Source organism: Podarcis cretensis (assembly GCF_951804945.1).
Source record: "Podarcis cretensis genome assembly, chromosome: 14".
Classification (NCBI taxonomy): domain Eukaryota; kingdom Metazoa; phylum Chordata; class Lepidosauria; order Squamata; family Lacertidae; genus Podarcis; species Podarcis cretensis.
Window position 1 is genome coordinate 8,193,169 of NC_137183.1, and position 22,509 is coordinate 8,215,677.

At 49.6% G+C, this 22,509-nt stretch overlaps 1 protein-coding gene across 2 annotated transcripts in view; it reads right to left on the minus strand.

Moving 5' to 3' along the window:
• Nucleotides 1-22,509, minus strand: part of HEXA (hexosaminidase subunit alpha) — a 34,460-nt gene that overhangs the window by 8,502 nt on the left and 3,449 nt on the right. The window contains exons 4-13 of one of the 2 annotated variants that reach the window (XM_079953342.1): nucleotides 22,399-22,445; nucleotides 21,652-21,762; nucleotides 18,431-18,532; nucleotides 16,390-16,522; nucleotides 13,829-14,009; nucleotides 8,273-8,359; nucleotides 6,854-6,926; nucleotides 4,030-4,210; nucleotides 2,677-2,767; nucleotides 848-952 (exon numbers count right to left, since the gene is read on the minus strand). In XM_079953342.1, coding sequence (XP_079809468.1) covers nucleotides 848-952; nucleotides 2,677-2,767; nucleotides 4,030-4,210; nucleotides 6,854-6,926; nucleotides 8,273-8,359; nucleotides 13,829-14,009; nucleotides 16,390-16,522; nucleotides 18,431-18,532; nucleotides 21,652-21,762; nucleotides 22,399-22,445 — 1,111 coding nt within the window. Of the gene's footprint in view, nucleotides 1-847; nucleotides 953-2,676; nucleotides 2,768-4,029; nucleotides 4,211-6,853; nucleotides 6,927-8,272; nucleotides 8,360-13,824; nucleotides 14,010-16,389; nucleotides 16,523-18,430; nucleotides 18,533-21,651; nucleotides 21,763-22,398; nucleotides 22,446-22,509 lie in introns of both variants that reach the window. The other variant, XM_079953341.1, reaches the window with a different exon arrangement.

A 22,509-nucleotide genomic window follows, 5' to 3' on the forward strand; every position in this document is an offset into this window, starting at 1 on the left:
AGGTTTACCTCGTTTGGGCCGGTTCACTCCAGTGGAGATCCCTCTGTGGGCTGGATCGTGCGCACACGCTTGCGATTTCCAGCATCTGTGCAACTTCCAGCGACGTGGAAGTGAGTCCCCGTGCTGCGCTGTGCCAGTTTAGCACAGCGCACGGGGACTCGCCGAGCAGGTAGCTTGGTTCGGGGAGCGGCTCGTAGGCCGGTTAAACAACCCCCATGGGCCGCTTGTGGCCCATGTGCCTTAGGTTGCCGACCCCTGGACTAGAGGATCCTCAGGTCTCTTCCAACTCTGTAATTCTATGATTCCCAGTCAAACATGGACAGCAGCTTAACAAGGCCTGCCTGGTCTCCCTATCTGGCACACAAGACAGCATCAACCTTATTGACCAAGCCATGCCCACCTGCCCTGCGCCTGGCATAAAATACAAGGAGCAAGGCAGTTACAGGTGGGGCTTGGCCAAAAGCAGGTTTGCTCTGGCACCACCAATCTATGTTCTGCAAGCGTTGACAATCAGCTGGTTGCTAAGGTTTGCAATGTACTGTGCCTTGACCCACACGGTTTGATTTCAAACAGTGCAAGGACCAAAGCAGGTCGCCTGGTGTCACAGCCGGTGATTGACATATGGCCAGATACAGTTCCCCACCCCAGCGTACAAGATTGCTGCCTGAGGTACATGGAAATCTCAGGACATCAAGCACAAAGGCCTTTGTATATCCAGCTACAGCTCACAGGTTCGTCCGGCCCTTTTCACTCTCCATGGCTAAATGCGACGGTCACATTGCACGTCCGTTCTTGAGAGCCACGGGTACAAACGAAACTTCCCAGAGGACCCAGCAGAGGGTGTTACCTGAGGAGGGTGCACCGGAAGTCTCCCAGCCTCCTATACGCATCCTGCAGGTCTCGGACCGTCGCGTTGCTCCAGAGTCTCTCTGCTACAGCCCCAGCTCTAGGCCTTGAGGAAATAAAATAACATAGCCCTCAAGAGAATTCTGACCAAAACGGAAACAGGAGCGGAAATTGTCCCTATTTGCTTATTCATTCCGTGTCCAGGACAGAAATCAATCCAGCAAACACAACGATGGATCTGGTAGCGGGAAGGAGGCCGCCATCTCCATTGCAATCATGGCATTTAAGCCTTAAAGCTAAAGGCCACCACAATCCAGAAGTAAAATAAAAATAGAAATAGGCCAGACAAGATATAATGGCAAGAGAAGAATCTCCTCTACACATATTAAAAGCAAATGAAAAAAATCCTCCGCAGGGACTTAATTGCAAAGGCCTAGACACATGGGCAGGGCAGGAGGAGACTTAACATATTTTTCTGTGTATAAGACGCCCCCTATTTTTGGGGACTCAACATTAAGAAAATGGGGGGGAGATTGCTAAGAGTTCTTAAGCTTTTTTAGGCAAATTGCCGAGAGTTTTTGAGCTTTTTTTAGGGGGGATAGGCCAGAGTTGTGGAGCTTTTTAAGGGGGGGATTGCCGAAAACCCCTCACCCACCACACGGACGCTGACAACTGCACACATTGCTGGGGCCGCCCAATTGTCGCAGCAGCAGCCAATTGCCAACAACCCTTGCCACAACCACCAATCAGCCGCCCTATCGCCACTGAGAATCTCTGACTCACGGCTGCAGCCAATCGCACATCCCCCCTCAGCACTACCCATGTATAAGGTGAGCCAAGATTTAACCAGCCCATGGACCCTTGCTGCCCACTCGGTTGGCTCCCATGCGCCACGCTAAACTGGTGCAAAGCAGAACAGGGACTGCCTTCTGTGATGCTAGCCGGCTTCCCATTGGCTGCAGGAAGCTCCTGCAGCCAAAGGGAAGCTGCGCACGCCCCCTCCACACTGGAAATAGCGTTTGCGCATGTGTGTGTGCGCGCGCACGCACACACACACACACTGGCCCACCGCGGCGTCTGTGGGACTGTGAACCGGCCCAAGCCACAAAAACTTTGCCAACCACTGGGCTAGACAGATATGGCCCCCCAGGCCTGAGGTCACTGGCCCCGAAGGGATCTTTACATTTGTTTACACTGAATTATGCGGGTGGCGCTGTGCTCTAAACCACAGAGCCTAGGACTTGCTGATCAGAAGGTTGGCAGTTCGAATCCCCGGAACAGGGTGAGCTCCCATTGCTCAGTCCCAGCTCCTGCCAACCTAGCAGTTCAAAAGCGCGTCAAAGTGCAAGTAGATAAATAGGTACCGCTCCGGCGGGAAGGTAAACAGCGTTTCCGTGCACTGCTCTGGTTCGCCAGAAGCGGCTTAGTCATGCTGGCCACATGACCCAGAAACTGTATGCCAGCTCCCTCGGCCAGTAAAGCGAGATGAGCGCCGCAACCCCAGAGTCGTCCGTGGCTGGACCTAATGGTCAGGGGTCTCTTTACCTTTACCTTACACTTGTTTACACTGAATTACATTTGCCATTTTAACGCCTAAACGCGTTTGGAGAGGTCCTTTTGCATCTCGTCACTATCTCTTTTTTCTGTATTTTAACAACTCTGAACCAGCTTAGTATCATCAGCAAACCTGGCTGCCCCTCTCTCCTGCTGGGAAGCCAGAGATGTCAAGGACACATTCCAACCAGGTAAATGAGCTCAAGGAAGACCTCGATGAGAAAACGTGCCCCGACAAGACAAGGTGTGGCCTGGTTTAGTGACCGCTGATCTTACCAGAGTCTTGGGGTTAAGTTTGTCACATCCACATATTCACCCCACATGCAGGCCTCTCCTCCAATCACCAGCTTCTTCTGCTCTGGGCTGCCTGTCAACAAGATGTATTCTTCAAAAAAATGTATTTAAAACAATAACATCTAAAACATTAACAACATCTAAAAACAGTCACATACCCTCACAACCATTAATTTCAATTGCCTGGGTGAACCTCCCACCCACCCCACTCACACATGAAAACAAAGACCACCACAGCCAACCACAAATGAACAGCCATACCCTAGACCAGGGGTCTGCAACCCGCGGCTCCGGAGCCGCATGTGGCTCTTTTACACCTTTGCCACGGCTCCGGGGTGGATACTAGCGAGGGGAGGAGGCGCATTGTGCGCCCCGACACTCCCCACTGTGGCGGCCGCTGTACTGGCTGTGACGTCGCATGGGGGCGGTGTGTGCGTTAGTCATGCACCGTCCCGACGTCACCTTCCCACCCGCCCGCCCGCTACATTGTAAGGGGCATGTACGCTGGTCACTGCATTGAAAGGGGGCATGTACGCTGGTCACTATTTTGAAGGGGATTGAAGAACACACACACAAAAAAAGGTAACTTGTTAATTTAACGTTTATTTCTATGAGGAGGAGTAATTCTGAGGGGTCAAACAAAGAAATAATAATAAAAAGTGACAAAAAAGTTATTTTTATAATGACGAGTTTCGCGGCTCCCAGTTTTTTTTTCTTCGGAAATGGGTCCAAGTGGCTCTTTTGTCTTAAAGGTTGCAGACCCCTGACCTAGACCAACCCCAACCTCTCTCATCACCAAAGGAACACAAGTGAACAGCAGAGAACCTGCACAAGCAATGCTGACACCAAACCCTACATACAGTAAGTAAAATAGAAACATCGCCACCCGACCGCACCCCCACCCATCTCCTGCCTTTCCCCCTTTTCTTCCTAATATCTCAACAAATGAAACTGATTTGTAAAAATGTTACATGGAAAAAAAATATGAGAGAGGCATTGCACACTTTTGTAAATCAATAAAATCTTTAATAAATAATAATAATCACGCACCACATGAGGGAGGGCATTCCACAAATGGGGAGCCATCACCAAGAAGGCCCTGCCCCTGTTCTGTGCCAACAAAGCAACACCCAGTGGTGCCACCACTAGCAGGGCCTCCCCTGCCAATCATAGGGCCTGAGGGGGTCAAGACTCAGGGAAGCGCTCTTAGGTGGTTGGGTCGCAAGCCATTTAGGGCTTCACACGCAAGGGCTGACACCCTGCGGGCCTGGTGACTCACAACCTCTCTGCCTCACAGCACCCAAGATGGCAGGAAAGCCAACACCAGGAACGTACCTTCAAATGCCAATGGCTCCACCTGGTGAACCGCCATCCAATCCTGTCCATAAGAGATGCGGTTAAGATACCAGGGGGCAGAGAGAAGAGCCCGGTAGCCGGCTTTGGTGACGCGAGCCATTTCTGCTTGGTATGTCCCCGCGTTCTCTCTCCACACGTGTATCAGGGTATCAGGTTTCACCTGCCCAAAAGAGAAGCAAGGCAGGGAAGCACGTCAGAGACCAGAGACCAGGGAAGGGCCCTGCGTTCAGTTAAGACAGCAGGGCGGCCGTGGAATTATGGGAAGCCGCAACAGTGACGCCACGTGAATTACAGCCATTCTAAATGGAGATCTTTATCCCAGCTGCTATCTGCACCGGACTTGAACTGAATTTATAAGCAGGTGCTGTTGTTGTTCCAACCTGCAGAGTTGCTTTCTTTCTTATTGCTTTTTATATGCAATGGTTTTGACTGCTTTTTATATCTGCAACTGTTCTATGTATCTGATATTTATATACCTTATATATCTGGTATCTGAAAAAGTGTGCACGCATACAAAAGCGTATTACCAGAACAAATTTAGTTGTCTATAAGGTGCTACTGGACAATTTTATTATTATTATTTCGACTGCGTCAGACCAACACAGCTACCTACCTGAATCTAGAATCATGGAAGGCACCACACTGAGCTGCATGAAATGGAAGTCCATCCGTATCTGAAGAGTGTGCATGCACATGAAAGCTTATACTAGAACAAACTTAGTCTATAGGTGCTACTAGACATTTTTTTAATTTTTTGAGTTTTGTATATCTCTTTAAAAAGGTAAAGGTACCCCTGCCCGTATGGGCCAGTCATGTCCGACTCTAGGGTTTGCGCTCATCTCACTTAAGAGGCCGGGAGCCAGCACTGTCCGGAGACACTTCCGGGTCACGTGGCCAGCGTGACAAAGCTGCTCTGGCGAGCCAGCACCAGCGCAGCACACGGAAACGCCGTTTATCTTCCTGCTATAAAGCGGTACCTATTTATCTACTTGCACTTAAGGGTGATTTCGAACTTCTAGGTGGGCAGGAGCTGGGAATGAACAACGGGAGCTCACCCCGCCGCGGGGATTCGAACCGCCAACCATACGATCGGCAAGTCCTAGGCACTGAGGTTTTACCCACAGCGCCACCCGCGTCCCTTTATTGTATCATAAATCACTTTGGCATGTTCCTTGGGAAGCAATGCATAAATTAAATTGATAACAGTAATGAATTAGAAAAAATAATAAGGAAACCAGAGAGGGGATAACGCTTTCTCCACCACGGTGATCCTGACTAAATCCCCACCCCAACACTCTTGCACACCCCGGGATACCCCAGGATCACCATTCATCAGATGTGTAGCATGTGCTTAATCAGACGTACCATGTGATTGATATGCATGCATTGATTGGCTCATATGTATGAACTATTATTATTATTACTACTAATATTCCTAATATTAATATTTCTATACTCTCCTTCATCCGGAGATCCCAGGGCAGTTCACCACAGAAAAATACAAAATGAGAACATAAAACAAGGAGAAGGTGAGCCAAAGGGACCAAACACACACAGGCTGCATGCAAAGCTCAATGTTCCAGGCACTCCTGTAATACAGGAAGAGCCTGAACGAGCCAGACAATGGCAACCTATTCCTCTTTAGAGCAAGAGCAGAACAGCTTAGTGCTTAAAGAGAACAAAAGGTGGGTCAGAAATGCAAAGCGGCTTTGGGAGAGAGAAAGGAGAGAAGCAGCATTGCAGACGAGTGGCAGCTAGAAAGAGCCAAGCAGCGCATGAGATCAAGCACACCTTTTGTGATATTCTCTCAGCTCCGCTGGCTGCCAACTCATGCAGGCCCTGGGTTAAGGAATCAGTGCCCCTCTAGGTGCCATTGGTCCCAGGCAGCAAGGCCAAGATGAGACTTGTAGGTGATGAAAGATTCATTCATCCCCAAGTGATGTGCTTCGATACAGCAGTCCAGCCAGAAGCCCAGGCAACCATGGTGGGGATGTGCCAATGGGGAAATGGCTCTTATTCTGGCCTCTCAGAAACGTAATTGCGACCTTGACCCAGCCCAGAAGTAAGGAACCTCTGATCCAGGGGTCAAATGCAGCCCTCCAGGCCCCTCTACCTTGCCCTTGGGACCCTCCCCAGGCCACACACCCCTCCAAGCTACACCCTTTCCCACCTGTAGATGCTGAGGATAGACCTTGGGACCTTCTGTATGCAAATCAGATGCTCTACCATTGAGCTACAGCCCTTCCAGGTACTTTGCCTTGAGAAGGAATACAGTCATACCTCTTGTTAGGTCCGCTTCATGTTACGTTCTTTCAGGACACGCCCCGCGGTGACCTGGAAGTGCCGGAAAGGGTTACTTCTGGGTTTCGCTGCTCGCGCATGTGCATGCGCAGAAGCGGCGAATCACGACCCATGAACATGCAGACACGGGTTGCATTCTGCTCATGTTGCGAACGGGGCTCCGGAACACATCCCGCTCACAACCAGAGGTACCACTGTATATGGGAAGGTTGCAAATTCAACAACACTCCTGCTCAGCAGCATTTGGTGGGGAGAGGGGCAGAGGGATCCACAGTTATGCAAACATTCTTCCTACACTGCAATTGCTCCGCTACCAGATCTTGCTGCCACGACTTTTGCCCAGCTGTCCACATAAAAGAGAAGGCAGGAGTGGGGGGGGGGGGGGGAGAGAAGAATTTCTGCAGCACCATGCAAGAAGCAGATCCATATATTGGTTGGTAGAGGGGAGAGAAAGTTGTGAATAGGACACAGCAGCTGGAAATTCACCTAGAGGCCTTCTCACCTTCACTCCGTTATCAAAAACTTCCTGCCATACCGCGTAGCCTTTGTTGTAGGAGGAGACTATATCCAGCAGCCTGGAGTAAAGAGAAAGAACTACTGAAAAAAGGAGGTGTTTCCCATCCTTCCCATTTATTCCTACTTTGCCTATATTCCAGGCAAAGTACCTGGAAGGGCCATAGCTCAGTGCTAGAGCATCTGTTTTGCATGCAGAAGGGCTCAGCTTCTGCAGGTAGGGGTGATGAATGGTTCTTCTCTGAAAACCTGGAGAGCTGCTAGATGGACCAATGGTCTGACTGGGATACCCAGAGCTTACAGAGTTAACAGCTCAAGGGGAATGACGTCCTGTCACTGGGGGTGTGTTTGCATACGGGTATTGTACTTTGTGATGTGAACGTTTTTACTTTCTGTTTTGGCTGCGATAGGAGAAGCATCATGTCTCTGCTCTCTCCTGGTTGGTTTGTTGTTTTGCTGCTGTACAATAAAGCTTTGTAGAATAGAGGAAGCTGCTGTACGAGAGTTTTACTGCATGGCTGAGATTCCTTCTGCACAGGCACACCGCTGCTCAAGATACTCTGTTCTAACTGGGAGAAGCAGATTGGCGCAGTTGAAGCGGACTGGAAGCCACAACAGTGCTGCTGTTCGCAGCCTTGACGGACGCTCAAGGGAACACTGACCCAGGATAAGGCACCTTCCTGTGTTCTTTCATTTGCACTCCCAACTCAAAAAGCTGGCTTGGATAGTCATATCTTAGCTTAATAAACTAAGATATGAATGAGTCAACAAAGCACCTTTGCTCCTTATTTTGCACGAGCTGCAATTAATTAATAAGTTGCCCACCTGGTCCAACTGAAAAACTGTAATCACCAGCTTTGGAAAATGTCAGGCTATTAACTTCAAACCATGGTTTGTTCTAAAAGTGGTAACCATAGTTTCTTATTTGAACAAATTGGAGAACCACACAGTAAGCCCACAACTTATGTGGGGGTTACATTCCAGGGACTGTGCCGAAAGCCAAAGCAACTGGAGGAGAGAGAAAGAAGAGGCTCAAGTGCTTCTAGCCAATCCCAGCTACTCAGAAGTAGGTCCCACTGACTTCAGTGGGGCTTACTCCCAGATAAGTGTGTACAGAATTGCAACCTAACTTGGATCAGTTCTCCAAACAGTTCAAGAAAGGGGCAAAACCAAAAAGGACTTTAGGTAAATATCTTGAGATTTGGAGAGGTGGTGGGAGATCAGAGTTTTGATAGTCTCTGCAAGTATTTTTTTATTTACGTTTCCCTGGGGAGGCCAAAAGCAGAGGAATGCACCTGTACGAGAAGCATCACCTGGAAGACCGGGGTGATCTTCCAACATCTGGCAGCAGTCCCTACAGCTCTTGCTCTGTGAAAGGCCCTGAGCAATTGAGAGCAACGGTCCTTACCTCTGGATGTAGAATGATTCCAACTTGGTATAGTCTTCGCCAAACCCCATCTTCTGCATAAATGCCTGGACCTCTGGATTAGACTTCCTGCATGGGAAGGAGAGGAGCCAGATTAGAACCACAGAACAGGTAAAAGGTAAAGGTAAAGGTACCCCTGCCCGTACGGGCCAGTCTTGACAGATTCTGGGGTTGTGCGCCCATCTCACTTAAGAGGCCAGGGGCCAGCGCTGTCCGGAGACACTTCCGGGTCATGTGGCCAGCGTGACATCGCTGCTCTGGCCAGAGCCAGAGCCAGAGTCGCACACAGAAACGCCGTTTACCTTCCCGCTGGTAAGCGGTCCCAATTTATCTACTTGCACCCGGAGGTGCTTTCGAACTGCTAGGTTGGCAGGCGCTGGGACCGAGCAGCGGGAGCGCACCCCGCCGCAGGGATTCGAACCGCCGACCTTTCGATCGGCAAGCCCTAGGCGCTGAGGCTTTAACCCACAGCGCCACCTGCGTCCCTACAGAACAGGTAGCACCCACCAAAGGCTCTGAATGGCTTTCTCCAAGGGTCAACAAAAATAAAAACAAGAATGGGCCTCACATCCTGCACACATCGGGTGATTTAGTACGTAATCACAATGAACTGCAGTATACAAAGTAGAATCCTCCCTTTCTTTTAGCAAATTCCCTTTTGATTTTGATTTCTTTTTTAAGCAAGCATGATTTGCTCCAGAGGGTAGGACAGCTTCAAGTTACAAGAAAGGAGTTACTGATGAAACACCAGGAAGAACTTTCTGACGGTATGAGCTGTTTGACAGTGGAACGGACAGGGGGTTGGACTGGATGACCCTTGGGGTCCCTGCCAACTATATATCTCTATGATTCTAGCCACTCCAGATGACAGGAAGAAACCTGAAAACAATGGGCAGAGCATGCCTACTGGTCAGGAAAATCTGCCATTCTTGTGGATATCTATAATTAAAATGCTCCGGATATGTCGTCTGATGGAAAGTAACAGAGATGGAAAGGGAGACTGTATCTGATGGGCATGTAAATATATTGCGCTTTGTCAGGGAACTGCCATCAGAGCAGGTGGTGGAAGGGCTCAAGGAGGTTAGGAGAGACTTAACAGCAGAGGAAGGAACCAGCAGGGGGAGAGAAGGAGCTCCGAGGGAAAGGGAGTCGGAAGAAGGGCTCTGGGACACTTCCAGCGAAAACAGTGAGGAGGTTTCAGGACCTCCTATAGGGACACCCACACCTCGCCGGAAACTGTCACGCTGAGTCCAGAAGACGCGTTTCCGTTAAGGAGCTTTTATGTTGGAAGAGATTCCACAAACGCCCACTGTCGGATTCTGCCAGCGACTGAGGGAGCCATGCTTAAGGGCTCCGCTAAAGACAGAGTTTTGCTAAGCTGAGCAAACCCTGAGGGACTAAGCTTTTACGCACAAGCAGCTCATCATCCCATCACAGCAATCCGACAATCTCTGAAAGCAGCTTGTGCAAGGAGAGGCATCATGAGCAACCCAGCAGGAGCCGGAGCAGCGGGAGGAGCTGGAGAGGGTCCAAGCCTGGAAGAAAGGTACAGGATGTTGGAGGTCCAGCTAGCTCTGCAAACGTCTAGGCTCGAGGAGAGGAGGGCTCAGGATGCAGAAAAGGGAAAAACCACCCCACTCACGAGGAAGGTGCCAGGATTGGTGCAGAAGTTTGGGGGGGATCCCAGGAACTATCAAGCCTTTAGAACAGAGATGCAATATGCCCTCAATCTGCAGTTTGATGACTTTCCTAATGAGGAATCGAGAGTTGCGTTTGTGATTGGGCACCTCGAGGGAGGGGCGAAAGACTGGGTGAGGCCCCTGATGGCAGCGAATAATGACGCCTTAAAGGACTCGAGAAAGTTTTTTCGCGCCATGGATCTGATGTTTTCCAGCGAGATTGAGCAGGGAGTGGTGCGCAGACAATTAATGGCGTGTAAACAGGGGAGCCGATCTGTCCGTGAGTACTGGACTGAGTTCACCATGTTGATCCATAAATTGGGTTGGGATTTGTCGGCGGAACCGATACAAATGCTGTTCGAAGAAGGACTATCTTCGGCAGTGAAGGACGAACTTTCCCGGGCGCCCAGGGCGGAGTCTATGGACCAGCTGACTAAATCAGTGCTGGCCATAGGAGTACGCCAGGAGGCGAGAGCTTTGGAGAAGCGGGAAGGGAAGGGGGAACGTTGGAGGGATTTTCGCATTCCAGAGATTCCTGAGCAGCATTTCCCGCCAGCAGAGCCAATGGAAATTGGAACAGCGCGCGCGTGCTCAGTTTCAAACCCCAGCGAAGGGTGGAAGAAGGAGGGAAAGAGCGCCAAGAAATGTTTTCTCTGCCAACAGCCAGGTCACTTTGCCAGAGTCTGCCAGCAAAGAAAGGAATGGCAAGGGATGGCGGGAGCTGTTGGAGGGGAGGAGGAGGGGGTTAAGGAGCAAGTAAAAGCCAACGCCTGGCTGCCACCGTCGGGGCACAGCAGCCAGGCCAAAGAGCAGTGAATGTGCCCACGCCGGAACCCCCAAGACCAGCGCTTGTAATAGAGGTGTTGCTTGAGCTGCCAAATGGACACCCATTAAAGATAAAGGCGCTATTGGACTCAGGCAGCTCCTGCAATTTTAGGAGTAAGGAGTTTGCAGCCGAACACCAGATACAGACTATCCCTTTGAGCAACCCGTTGCAGGTGACCACGATTGATGGGAGGGAGCTGTTGGGTGGAGAAGTTAACCAACAGACTGTCCCAATGATAATGAGGGTGGCAAGACACACCAAACTGATAGCGTTTAATGTGGCCACCTTGGGAGGAGCACCCATTATTTTGGGGATGAGCTGGCTGGCACTGCATGATCCGCTAGTGGGATGGCACCAGAGGGTAGTTTCCTTTGGGTCAGCGCATTGCATGGCACACTGCAAGGAAGGGGAAGCCCAGGCAGGAGCTCAGGCCACACTAGCAGGGATGGAAGTAACAGATAAAGGGAAGGTACCACGACAATACGCCGACCTGGTTAACGTCTTCAGCGAAAGAGAAGCAGATAAACTGCCCCAGCACAGACCCTTTGACTGTCAAATTAACTTACTCCCAGGAGCACAACTGCCAGTGGGCAAGCTGTATGCAATGTCAGACCGGGAGATGCAGGAGTTAAGGGAGTTCATTGACAAGAACCTCAAGCGAGGTTTCATCAGAGAGTCACGCGCAGTGGGGGGCAGCCCAGTGTTCTTTGTGGACAAAAAAAATACTGATAAACCCAGATTGGTCGTGGACTTCCGGGCCCTGAATGCAGTGTCAGAACCAGTGGCTTTCCCCATGCCCAGAATCAATGACATTTTGACCCGCGTGAGGAAAGGGAAAATCTTTACCAAGCTGGACCTAAGGGGGGCGTATAACGTGATACGTATGAGAAAGGGAGACGAGTGGAAAACCACTATGTTCACCCCCTTGGGGGCCTTTGAGTACCTCGTTATGCCTTTCGGTCTACAAGGGGGCTCGGCCTGTTTTCAATCGTTCATGAATCACGTCCTGGGACCATTGCTATACAAAAACTGTGTAGCGTTTTTAGATGACGTCCTGGTGTACTCAGAGAACGAGGAACAGCATGTGCGAGATGTAAGAGAGGTATTGAGCAGACTGCAAGAAAACCAGCTGTGGGTGAAACTAGAGAAGTGTGAGTTTCATACCAGAGATGTGGAATTCCTGGGGTACCGGTTGTCAGACAAGGGATTGGCCATGGAACCCAGCAAGGTTCAAGCGGTACTGGAATGGAAGACACCAAAAACTAAGAAGGACGTGCAAAGGTTCTTGGGCTTCGGAAACTTCTATCGGAAGTTCATCAAGAACTTTGCCCACTTAACGGCGCCCATCACTGATTGTCTCAGCAGCAAGAAGAAATTTGTTTGGACGGAAGAGGCGCAGGGGGCGTTCGAAAGATTGAAGAAGGCGTTTGCGTCGGAAGAACAACTTTTGCACGTGGATCTACAGCAACCCATGAGAGTGGAGACTGACGCGTCAGACCGAGCGGTGGGGGTGGTGCTTCTACAGCCGGGAGAAGACACATCGGAGTGGAGACCGTGTGCCTTCTTCTTGCGGAAGCTGAACAAATCCGAGAGGAACTACACCGTGTACGACCGAGAACTACTCGCCATTCATGAAGCGTTCCGGAGATGGCGACACTTGCTGATTGGAGCGCAACACAAGGTCCAAGTGCGCACCGACCACAAAAATCTAGAATACTGGAGAACTGCCCGAGTACTGAACCAGAGACAAGTGAGATGGGCCCAGGAGTTCTCCAAATTCCATTTTGAAATTTGCTATGTGCTTGGGAAGGAGAACCAGAGTCAGAAAACACCTGGTTAAGTGCAGAAGAAGTCAATGACGAGATTTTGATAGAAACGTTTCATCAAAGGTTCCCAAGGAAACCTCAGTCTGTAACGAGGTTTCGGAGGGAATATTTTGGCACCACCGACGAGGAAGAGGAGTTCGAAGGGTTCCCGGAATCAGAGCGGGAAGAAGAAGTAGACTCTGATGAGGAGGAGTACTGGGGGGCCAGGGACAGCAACAGGTGGAGGGAAGTGTTCGAGACTTCAGAAGAGGAGGGAGGCTCTTTCAGGGGTTTTGCATCCTCACCGCCCATGGAGGAAGGGACGGGAGGGGGTGAAGGGGGCCCTGGAGGGGAGGTGGATGTCAGGGAACTGCCATCAGAGCAGGTGGTGGAAGGGCTCAAGGAGGTTAGGAGAGACTTAACAGCAGAGGAAGGAGCCAGCAGGGGGAGAGAAGGAGCTCCGAGGGAAAGGAAGTCGGAAGAAGGGCTCTGGGACACTTCCAGCGAAAACAGTGAGGAGGTTTCAGGACCTCCTATAGGGACACCCACACCTCGCCGGAAACTGTCACGCCGAGAGTCCAGAAGACGCGTTTCCGTTAAGGAGCTTTTATGTTGGAAGAGATTCCGCAAACGCCCACTGTCGGATTCTGCCAGCGACTGAGGGAGCCATGCTTAAGGGCTCCGCTAAAGACAGAGTTTTGCTAAGCTGAGCAAACCCTGAGGGACTAAGCTTTTATGCACAAGCAGCTCATCATCCCATCACACGCTTGTTTTATGACTTGTTGTTCTTTTGGAGTAACACAATCAGCCAATTCCATATTAAAAATATGAGTCATTGATTTGTTGCTTGCGTGGATGCATTTATCTAGTCAATTTTATGGGATAGGGAAGTCAGAAAGGGAGGACCAAACAGAGTTTCAGCAATTCTGATGATGGGTGGAGGAGTTTTTGAAAGATTCACAACATCTCCCAAGAAAACTGTGTGTGTGTGTGTGTGTGTGTGTGTGTGAGAGAGAGAGAGAGAGAGAGAGAGAGAGAGAGAGAGGGAGGGAGGGGAGGAGAGGAGAGAAGAGAAGAGAAGAAACACTTATGGTTCACAGCAAGAAAGCTGTACATGTACAACAAAACTATTATCCCAGAAGACACAGGTCACTGAAACTAGCCATCTTCTCTCCTTCCACCTCCCTGTCACTCCCACTCCGGATCCCTCCAAGAAATCAAGACTTGCCAGCATGTGAAGTCAACCTCATCTCCTCCCAGGTGAATGTAGAAGTCTGGAAACACAGAACTGACTTCGGCAAAAAACTTGGCCATGAACTGGTAAGTTGTATTGAGGATGGGGTTGACCGGCCCGTAGCTTCCGGAGGGATTTGGGCCCGCATAGCAGGGAGTCAACAAGCCGGGGATGCCTAAGATGAGAAAAAAAACAAAAAACAAAGGCAGGGGTTGGATTGGGGTGGCAGGGAGTCTGCTTAAACACATGGAGCAGTGGACAAAAGAAAAAAGCAAGCTCTGCATGGGTGACCCTAGAAGATGAGGCACTGGTCCCCTTTGCCAAAAGGGACCCAATGGAAAGACCTGCAAAGCTAAGAATAGCATGCAGAAAGTTACAATTCACTAACAGCCCAATCCTAACCATGTCTATATATCTGAAGAAGTGTGCATGCACTTCTACAAACGTAGTTGGTCTCTAAGGTGCTACTGGACAATTTTTTAATTTATTTCGACTGTGTCAGACCAACACGGCTACCTACCTGAATCTATATACCTGCCAGTTAGCTCAGTTGATCCCTGTATGGGCCAGCTGCATATTCCTGCATCGTAGGGTTGGACTAGATGAATCTTGGGGTCCCGTCTAACTGTGATTCTGTTTTGATGATACTCAGAAGGAAGGCCTACTGAATTCAATGGGGCCTGCTCCCAGGAATGGGGTTAGGATGGCAGCCTAAAACATTCAATGTTCTACTGCAGGGGTGGGGAACTCAGATCCACAGGCTAAACCTGGCCCACCAGGGGTTCAAATTTGACCTGCGGGGCTGTTAACCTCAAACCGTGCCCATCCTCTTTCACACCTGATTTCCTATGTGAGGTTGCCAGTGTTCGATCTGGAGCCTTAAAATGCACTCTTGGTTGTGCATTGACAAGGGAAAGTGGGTGGCAGCTCTACTGCCCATCAACTGGCAGGTGGCAAAGTTGAAGCCTCAAGTGCTTTGAAGCTCCACACTGACATTTCTGGAAGTTCTGAGCGCTGTTCTGAACTCCCGACTTCAGGGCTTTGTTGTGTCGTCAGGTGATCGACAGGTGAGTGGCTTTGCCCAACTTTCAAATTTGGCCTGGGAGACTAGGAGCTGATCTACAAAGCCAAAAAATATCCCTTAGCCCTGCTCTACACGAGAACAAGTGGGTCAAACCACAATATGCAGCTCCCATCAGACCTGATCACTGGCCATGCTGCACGAGGTTGGTGGGCATTAAGAGTCCAGCATTTGGGGCATCACAGGTTTCCTATCCCTACATTCAAGCATTCTAGCAGTATGGAAGAAAGTTCTTCCTGCTTCCCAAGTACACATGAAACACAAATCAAGGCACCTTGAAAGGACCATCATCCCGCTGGGCAGATTGCCTTTTAACTGCTGAACATTTAATTGAAATTGAAATTGAAATACTTTATTGTCACTTGTACAACTTGTTTACAGCGAGATTACACGAGCACCCCCCACTCAGCTCTCTTAGTCTTAATTCCCCTCATTTACTGATGCACACCCACCAAACCTGAAAGTCAGTTGCCCTGTTATCTTTTCTTTCAGCAGCCTAACAGCCCACGGATAGAAGCTGTTCTTTACCCTGTTGGTGCGACTAATCATGCTTCTATATCTTCTGCCCGAGGGCAGGAGATCAAGAAAGTGCCGGCCAGGGTGTAAATCATCCCTGATAATTTTCCTCACTGAGGCAACAATCTTCCGCTATTTCATCCAGCGGATTCATGGGACAGCCCATAATATCTTGTGCTGTATTCGACACCCTCTGTAGATACTTCCTATCAGATGATGTCAAACCATCGTACCACATTGTGATGCAGTATGAATGGACACTTTTTATTGTGGACCAGTAGAAGGAGATCATCAAATGTTGATTGACATCGTTCTTTCGCAATACTCTGAGGAGATGCAGTCTCTGTTGGGCTTTCTTAACCACCTGGGTTGTATTGATTTTCCAAGTAAGGTCTTCACTGAGATAAACTCCTAGGAATTTAAAGGAAGAGACTCTCTCCACACAGCCCTCCCCGATGTACAGCGGGGCTAGTTCTCCTCTCTTCCTCTGAAAGTCCAACACCATCTCCTTTGTCTTGCTGATATTAAGGTGCAAGTTGTTCCCTTGGCACCATGTAGATATTTTTTGGACCTCCCCTCTATACACTGATTCATCTCCACCTGTTATTAAACCCATTATGGTGGTGTCATCTGCAAACAATAACTGCAGTAGATGGGTCAGATGATACACAATCGTATGTATACAATGAATATAAGTAGGGACTTAGCACACATCCCTGTGGTGTACCACTGCAGATTTTTAAGAAATTAGATGTTACAAATAATGTTAAATACATTAGATTTACACACTGAAAGAGTCATATAAGCACCTGGCTCAAAGAGCTACACATCTAGCACACCTCTTTCAGCCAGGTGGTTTTTGTTTGTGTCCAGATCCTAACTCTAGACTCAGAATATACATTGGCTCCAAGAACCACTAAGTACGCCATTCAGCTGGTCGCTGCAGGCCAGCTCTTACCTGGACCCCACGAGAGAGTATGGCCAGGAGTGTCAAATTCGGAAATCACCCTGATCCCACGCAGCCGGGCATACTCAATCACTGTCTTCACATCTCTGGCGGTGTACACATGGGTGGTAGGGTGGAAGGCTCCCTGGAAAGGCACAAAGTCACAACATCTTACTGCCCTACAAGTCTTGTTAAAATTGTGTCTAGGCTGGAGTCCTTAAGAGAAGTGGATTATTCAAAATTCTCACCTAGTCCATCTGCACTATACATTTAAAGCAATATCATACAATTTTAAACAGTCATGGCTTCCCCCAAAGGATCCTGGGAAGTGTAGTTTGTTAAGTGTGCTAAGAATTCCTAGGAGACCCCCTAATCCCCTCTCGGAGCTACAATTCCTAGAGTGGATTAGCAATCAATCCATCTTTCCCAGAGAACTTTGGGGACTGTAGCTCTGTGAAGATAATGTGAATCTCCCAACAATTCTCTGCACCCTGGAAAAACTACAGTTCCCATGATTTGGGGGGCGGGCGCGCAGTACTGTTTAAAGTGGTATGATACCGCTATAAATGTATAGTGCAGATGGGGCCTTCAGCCTGGCGGAGATATTGCTCACCCTCAAAAGTTTAAAGAAAGACAAGCATAGCACCAACTCCAGGCTTTGGAGACTCTTTGGGAAAGACACCCTCCTTCTAGGAGTCTGTACCTTCACTGCCATTTTCACCAGCTGTTCGGGCTGCTCCTGGTTCCTCATTGCTATCACCTACTTTTAAAAAAGGGATGCCGGTGGTCCTGTGGTCTAAACCACTGAGCCTCTTGGGCTTGCCGATCGGAAGGTTGGCGGTTCAAATCCCCGGGACAGGGTGAGCTCCTGTTGCTTGGTCCCTGCTCCTGCCAACCTAGCAGTTTGAAAGCACGCCAGTGCAAGTAGATAAATAGGTACCACTCTGGCAGGAAAGTAAATGGCATTCCATGCACTCTGGTTTCCGTCACAGTGTTCCGTTGTGCCAGAAGTGGTTTAGTCATGCTGGCCACATGGCCCAGAAAGCTATCTGTGGACAAGCGCCAGCTCTCTCGGCCCAAAGCGAGATGAGCGCCATACCCCATAGTTGCCTTTGACTGGACTTAACCGTCCAGGGGTCCTTTACCTTTATCTTTTTGTCTACCACTTGCTTTGCTTGTCAGGCAGAGAGCCAGTAAGCAAGGAGGCAGTGGCATCTACCACTCCTCCCAAGTGGCACCATGATTTAGCAGGTCCAGGTAAAAGGCAGATGGACAACCTCTTTCTATGGGGTGACAGTAAGAGCTGTTTGACAGTGGAACGGTCTCCCTCGGGAGGTTGTGGACTCTCCTTTATTAGAGGTTTTTAAGCAGAGTTTGAATGGCCATCTGTCATGGATACTTTGGATGAGATTCCTGCACTGCAGATTGCTGGAACTACATGACCCTCAGGGTCCCTTCCAACTATGATCCCATACTTCTATAAGAGGAGGAGCAGGTCCAGGGAGCTCAGCCATGGGTCTCCTGCTAAGATATGGACACTCAACACATGCTTGACCAAGCCGATCCTTGGCCCCAGGCCCAGAAAGGCAGTTTCCCAATGAGCAAACAAGACCAGGACAAGATAGGAAATACAGTGGTACCTCAGGTTAAGTACTCAATTCATTCTGGGGATCTGTTCTTAACCTGAAACTGTTCTTAACCTGAAGCACCACTTTAGCTAATGGGGCCTCCCACTGCCGCCGCGCCACTGGAGCACGATTTCTGTTCTCAGCCTAAAGCAAAGTTCTTAACCCGAGGTACTATTTCTGGGTTAGCGGAGTCTGTAACCTGAAGCGTATGTAACCTAAAGCGTATGTAACCCGAGGTACCACTGTATACTTCAGTTGCACGCAACGCTGCAGTTTTCCAGAAGGGCACAAGAATTAGGTTTCAACACAAACACTGTATTCCCAAGAATTTCCTAAACAAAAGCAGGGGTGAGAAGGGAGGTCATGTGCAAGTCCCTTGCCAAGTCCTTAAGGGATTCTTTGGTAAACTCCTTGTGCTGACTTACCTTTTGACTGAGATCTGGGAATGTCACGCTTTCGTACGGAAAGGATGGGTCGTCCACAATGTGCCAGTGGAACACGTTGAATTTGTTATAGGCCATGGCATCCTAGGGAATTGGAGAGCAGCACACACAGTCCTGAGAGATTTATTAGCAACAGCTGCTGGCTGGCTTTCTCAAGAAGTAGCCCTGCAGAGCTCACGTGGGGTCCCAAAAGTGAGGTGTACCCTGGGTGCTGTTTGTCACGGGATGTCTTCCCCACCCACAAACCTAGGGATGGGGAGAACCTGGAGCCCTCTGGATGGTGTTGGACCGAAGTACCCATCATCCCTGACCAAAAGGCATGCTGGAAAGGCCCAACGGGACCTCAGAGTTCAGCAAAATTTGGAAGGTGACAGGTTCCCCATCCCTGCATTAACCATGTCTGAAATCACCTTTCTACTCCAACATGGTCTACGTTCATATATAAAAGGTAAAGGTAAAGGGACCCCTGACCATTAGGTCCAGTCGTGGCCGACTCTGGGGTTGCGGCGATCATCTCGCTTTACTGGCCAAGGGAGCCGGCGTACAGCTTCCGGGTCATGTGGCCAGCATGACTAAGCCACTTCTGGCGAACCAGAGCAGCGCATGGAAACACTGTTTACCTTCCCGCCAGAGTGGTACCTATTTATCTACTTGCACTTTGAGGTGCTTTCGAACTGCTAGGTTAGCAGGAGCAGGGACCAAGCAATGGGAGCTCACCCCGTCGCAGGGATTCGAACCGCCAACCTTCTGATCGGCAAGTCCTGGGCTCTGTGGTTTAACCCACAGCACTACCCACATCCCACATTAATATATAAATTATTACAATTACTAAGACTATTCAGAGAGACTTCAGAGGCTCCACGTTATGCTTTATCCAGTCCCACAAGTCTTCCAAAGCGAAGCAGGCAGCTAAAGCCAGAGCCTTTTCAGTTGTGGCCCCTGTCACTGGAATTCCCTTCACAGGCAGGTTTGCCTGGCGAAGCCTGCATTTTCTTTTCAGACCACGCAAAACTGCTTTAGTTTGCCCAGGCTTTCTCAGGGGTTCTGTTTCGTTTGTTAATCCTCCCTCCCTTCCTTTTTACGTTTTATGCCATATATAAACCCCTGGATGCAATTAAACCTAAACATTGCAGAAAAGGAACATCCTAGACCCTTTCCTCTGGTGCTGAGCGCTACGTCACAAGACAATCTGTTGCCAGACACAACGTGTATAAATGCAGCAAGGTCTGTGGGTGAGGGAGGAGTCTACAGGCACAGCAGTCAGAAGCAGATTTCTAAAGAGAGATAGCAGGGTTCTGCACTGTTTTTTAAAGCAGATTCACTTCCTGCCATGCTGGGGTCATTCCAGTCCACGTGCATTTCCTCCCAGTTTTAACCCCTTCTCATTCTTCAGGCTAAAACTGGGATTACTGCGGAATTGCAGGACCCTGTTGCACTATATTAGGCCTGCAGAGATCATGGCAAGTGGATCTTGGCCCGTTTCAGGGGTACCGTATTTTTCGCTCCATAGGACACACTTTTTCCGTCTTAAAAACTAAGGGGAAAAGTCTGTGCGTCCTATGGAGCGAATGCAAGGGGGAGGCAGGCAGGAAAAACCCCCAAAAGCCGCACACAAGTTTCGCGCAGCTCTTGCAGGCTTTTCCCCAGGAGGGAGATGGGACTGACGTGGCCAGTCAGTCCCTTCTCCCTCCTCGTAGAAAAGCCTTGCGCAACCTTTCCAGCCGGGGGAGGCTGCGCAAAGCTAAAGAGGAAGCCAAGGCAACGAGCACGATCCATCCCACTCGCTTCCTTGGCTTCCTCTTTAGCCTTGCGCAGCCTCTCCAGCCGCGGGAGGCTGCGCAAGGCTAAAGAAGCCAACTTTTAAAAAATCTCTCTATCTCTACCTCTTTTTCTTTTTCCTTCCTTTCTCCACCCCCTTCTTTTCCTCTGGATCAGTGTTTTTATCTAGATTAACGTTTTAGTTTGGGGGGGGGGATATTATAAAAAAGGAAACTTTGCAGCTTTTACTTTAGTATACAATAAAAACAGATTAAACAAAACACAAAAGAAGGAAATAGCATAGAAGAAGAAGAGAAAAGGGAAAGAGGGGGGATACAAAGCCATTTACCAGAGGTAGATCTTAACCCTTGCCTCACCTGGGAGCTTCTCTGGGCAGGAATTCCCTCGGCTTAAGTGGGGTGGGGGAAGAGTGGCAGGTAGGGGGGTACCTACCTAGACAGTGAAGCCACATGTCTCACCAATGAAAATTGGGAGTGGGCATCACGTGAAGTGGCTGTGGATCTCCTGCTGCAAAATTGTAGGACTGTATAGAGTTGGGAGGGCCACCCGAGGGTCATCTAGCCCAGCCCCCTCACAATGTAGGAATCACAGCTAAAGAACGCCAGGCAGATGGTCCCCCAACCGCTGCTTAAAAGCCTCCAGTGGTGGAGACCCCCAACACCTTCCAAGGTCATAGAAGTGCAGGGTTGGAAGGGAACCCCAGGAGTCATCTAGTCCAGCCCCGGTGGACAGCGGGTGCGATCCACCCCGCTGCGCAAGGCTAAAGAGGAAGCCAAGGCAGCGAGTGGGATGGATCGTGCTCACTGCCTTGGCTTCTTCTTTAGCCGCGCTGGAGAGGTTTAGCTCCCGGCTGAAGAGGTTGCGTGGCTATGGCAGAAGCCAAGACAGCCAGCGGGATGGATCCCGCTCGCTGTCTTGGCTTCTTTGATCTTTGGGGCTGGGGGGAAACCCGGGCTTCCCTTGCAGCCCCGAGAAGCTCTGGGAGAAGTGGGCAGGCTGCACGCAGCCTGTCCGTTGCTCTTTGGGGCTGGGGGCGGAAATAATATTTCTTTACTTGATTTCCCCCTCTAAAAACTAGGTGCGTCTTGTGGTCCGGTGTGTCCAATAGAGCGAAAAATACGGTAACTTTGGTTAGGTTCTATAGCAGTGTTTCTCTAGCTTGGGTGTTGGGACTACAACTCGCATCATCCCTCTAAAATTTTTTCAATCTTCCAACTCAAACAGGTTAATTCATTTTCCTTTTTACATTAAAAAAAAGTCCAAAAGGGTTCTCTGATTATTACTAGTAAGTGTCAGCAATAGAGCAGAAAAATCTGGAGGACCACAGTTTCTACACTTCTGATTCGGACTATTCATCTGAACCAGACTCGTGAGTTTTCCAGAAAGACTAGCGACACTTGTTGCCCCAAGCCAAATTCACATACCAGTGTCTCCAGAATTGCACTCAAAGGCAAGTAATGGCGTGACGTATCAAGCAGCAGACCTCGGTGAGGAAAGCGGGGAAAGTCAACTACATCTGTCTTGTTTATGCGGAACTGTGCAGGGGAGAAGATGAACGACAGTCAGGAGAGTCTCCAAAACCCTTCGATGGCAAAGAGCTTCCCCAGGGCCCAGGCCAGTTTTTACTACTGCACCCTTCCCCAAACCTGAAGTTTCTTTCCACCCCCACCCAATGTTGTCGGTTCACATCTCTCATCACATCTGAGCATGGGTCTTCTGACTGGTATGGGGCAGCTGCTCCAGGTTTGCAAGTCTGATGGGCATGCCCTGAAAATAAATGGTATTTGCAGGATTATTCCAATCAAACACCCCAAAAGCACAAGTTAGCAGCTACTTCCTCTGCCCTGTCATCTCAAATCCCTTGCCTGAGGGAAAGGATGACAGCTGGCAGAGGGCATGGTGTGGGAGTGAAATGCAACCCATTTGACTCAGGAACTGGGCATTCTTGAACTTAGCCTCTGAAGCCGTTTTTTCAGCTGGCCCTGCTGAGCCTCATTGTGGGTAGAGGTGGGGAAGAATATCCCATGGGCTATAATTCAGATGTTCTGTGATTCCAATGCAGAGAAAGGAGAGCCTGCAGGATCAGGCCAATGGTCCTTCATGTTTTCACAGTGGCCAATCAGATGCATTACGTCAACATCACCAACCATGGAAGATCCATATTCACTCACCGCCCCATCATCGTCTCTCCAGGCGAGTTGGCTGAAGGTCTCCAGCCCTGTGGAACATGGCAAGATAAACTTAAATGTACATGGTTTAAAAACAAAACATGGGAGCGTAGA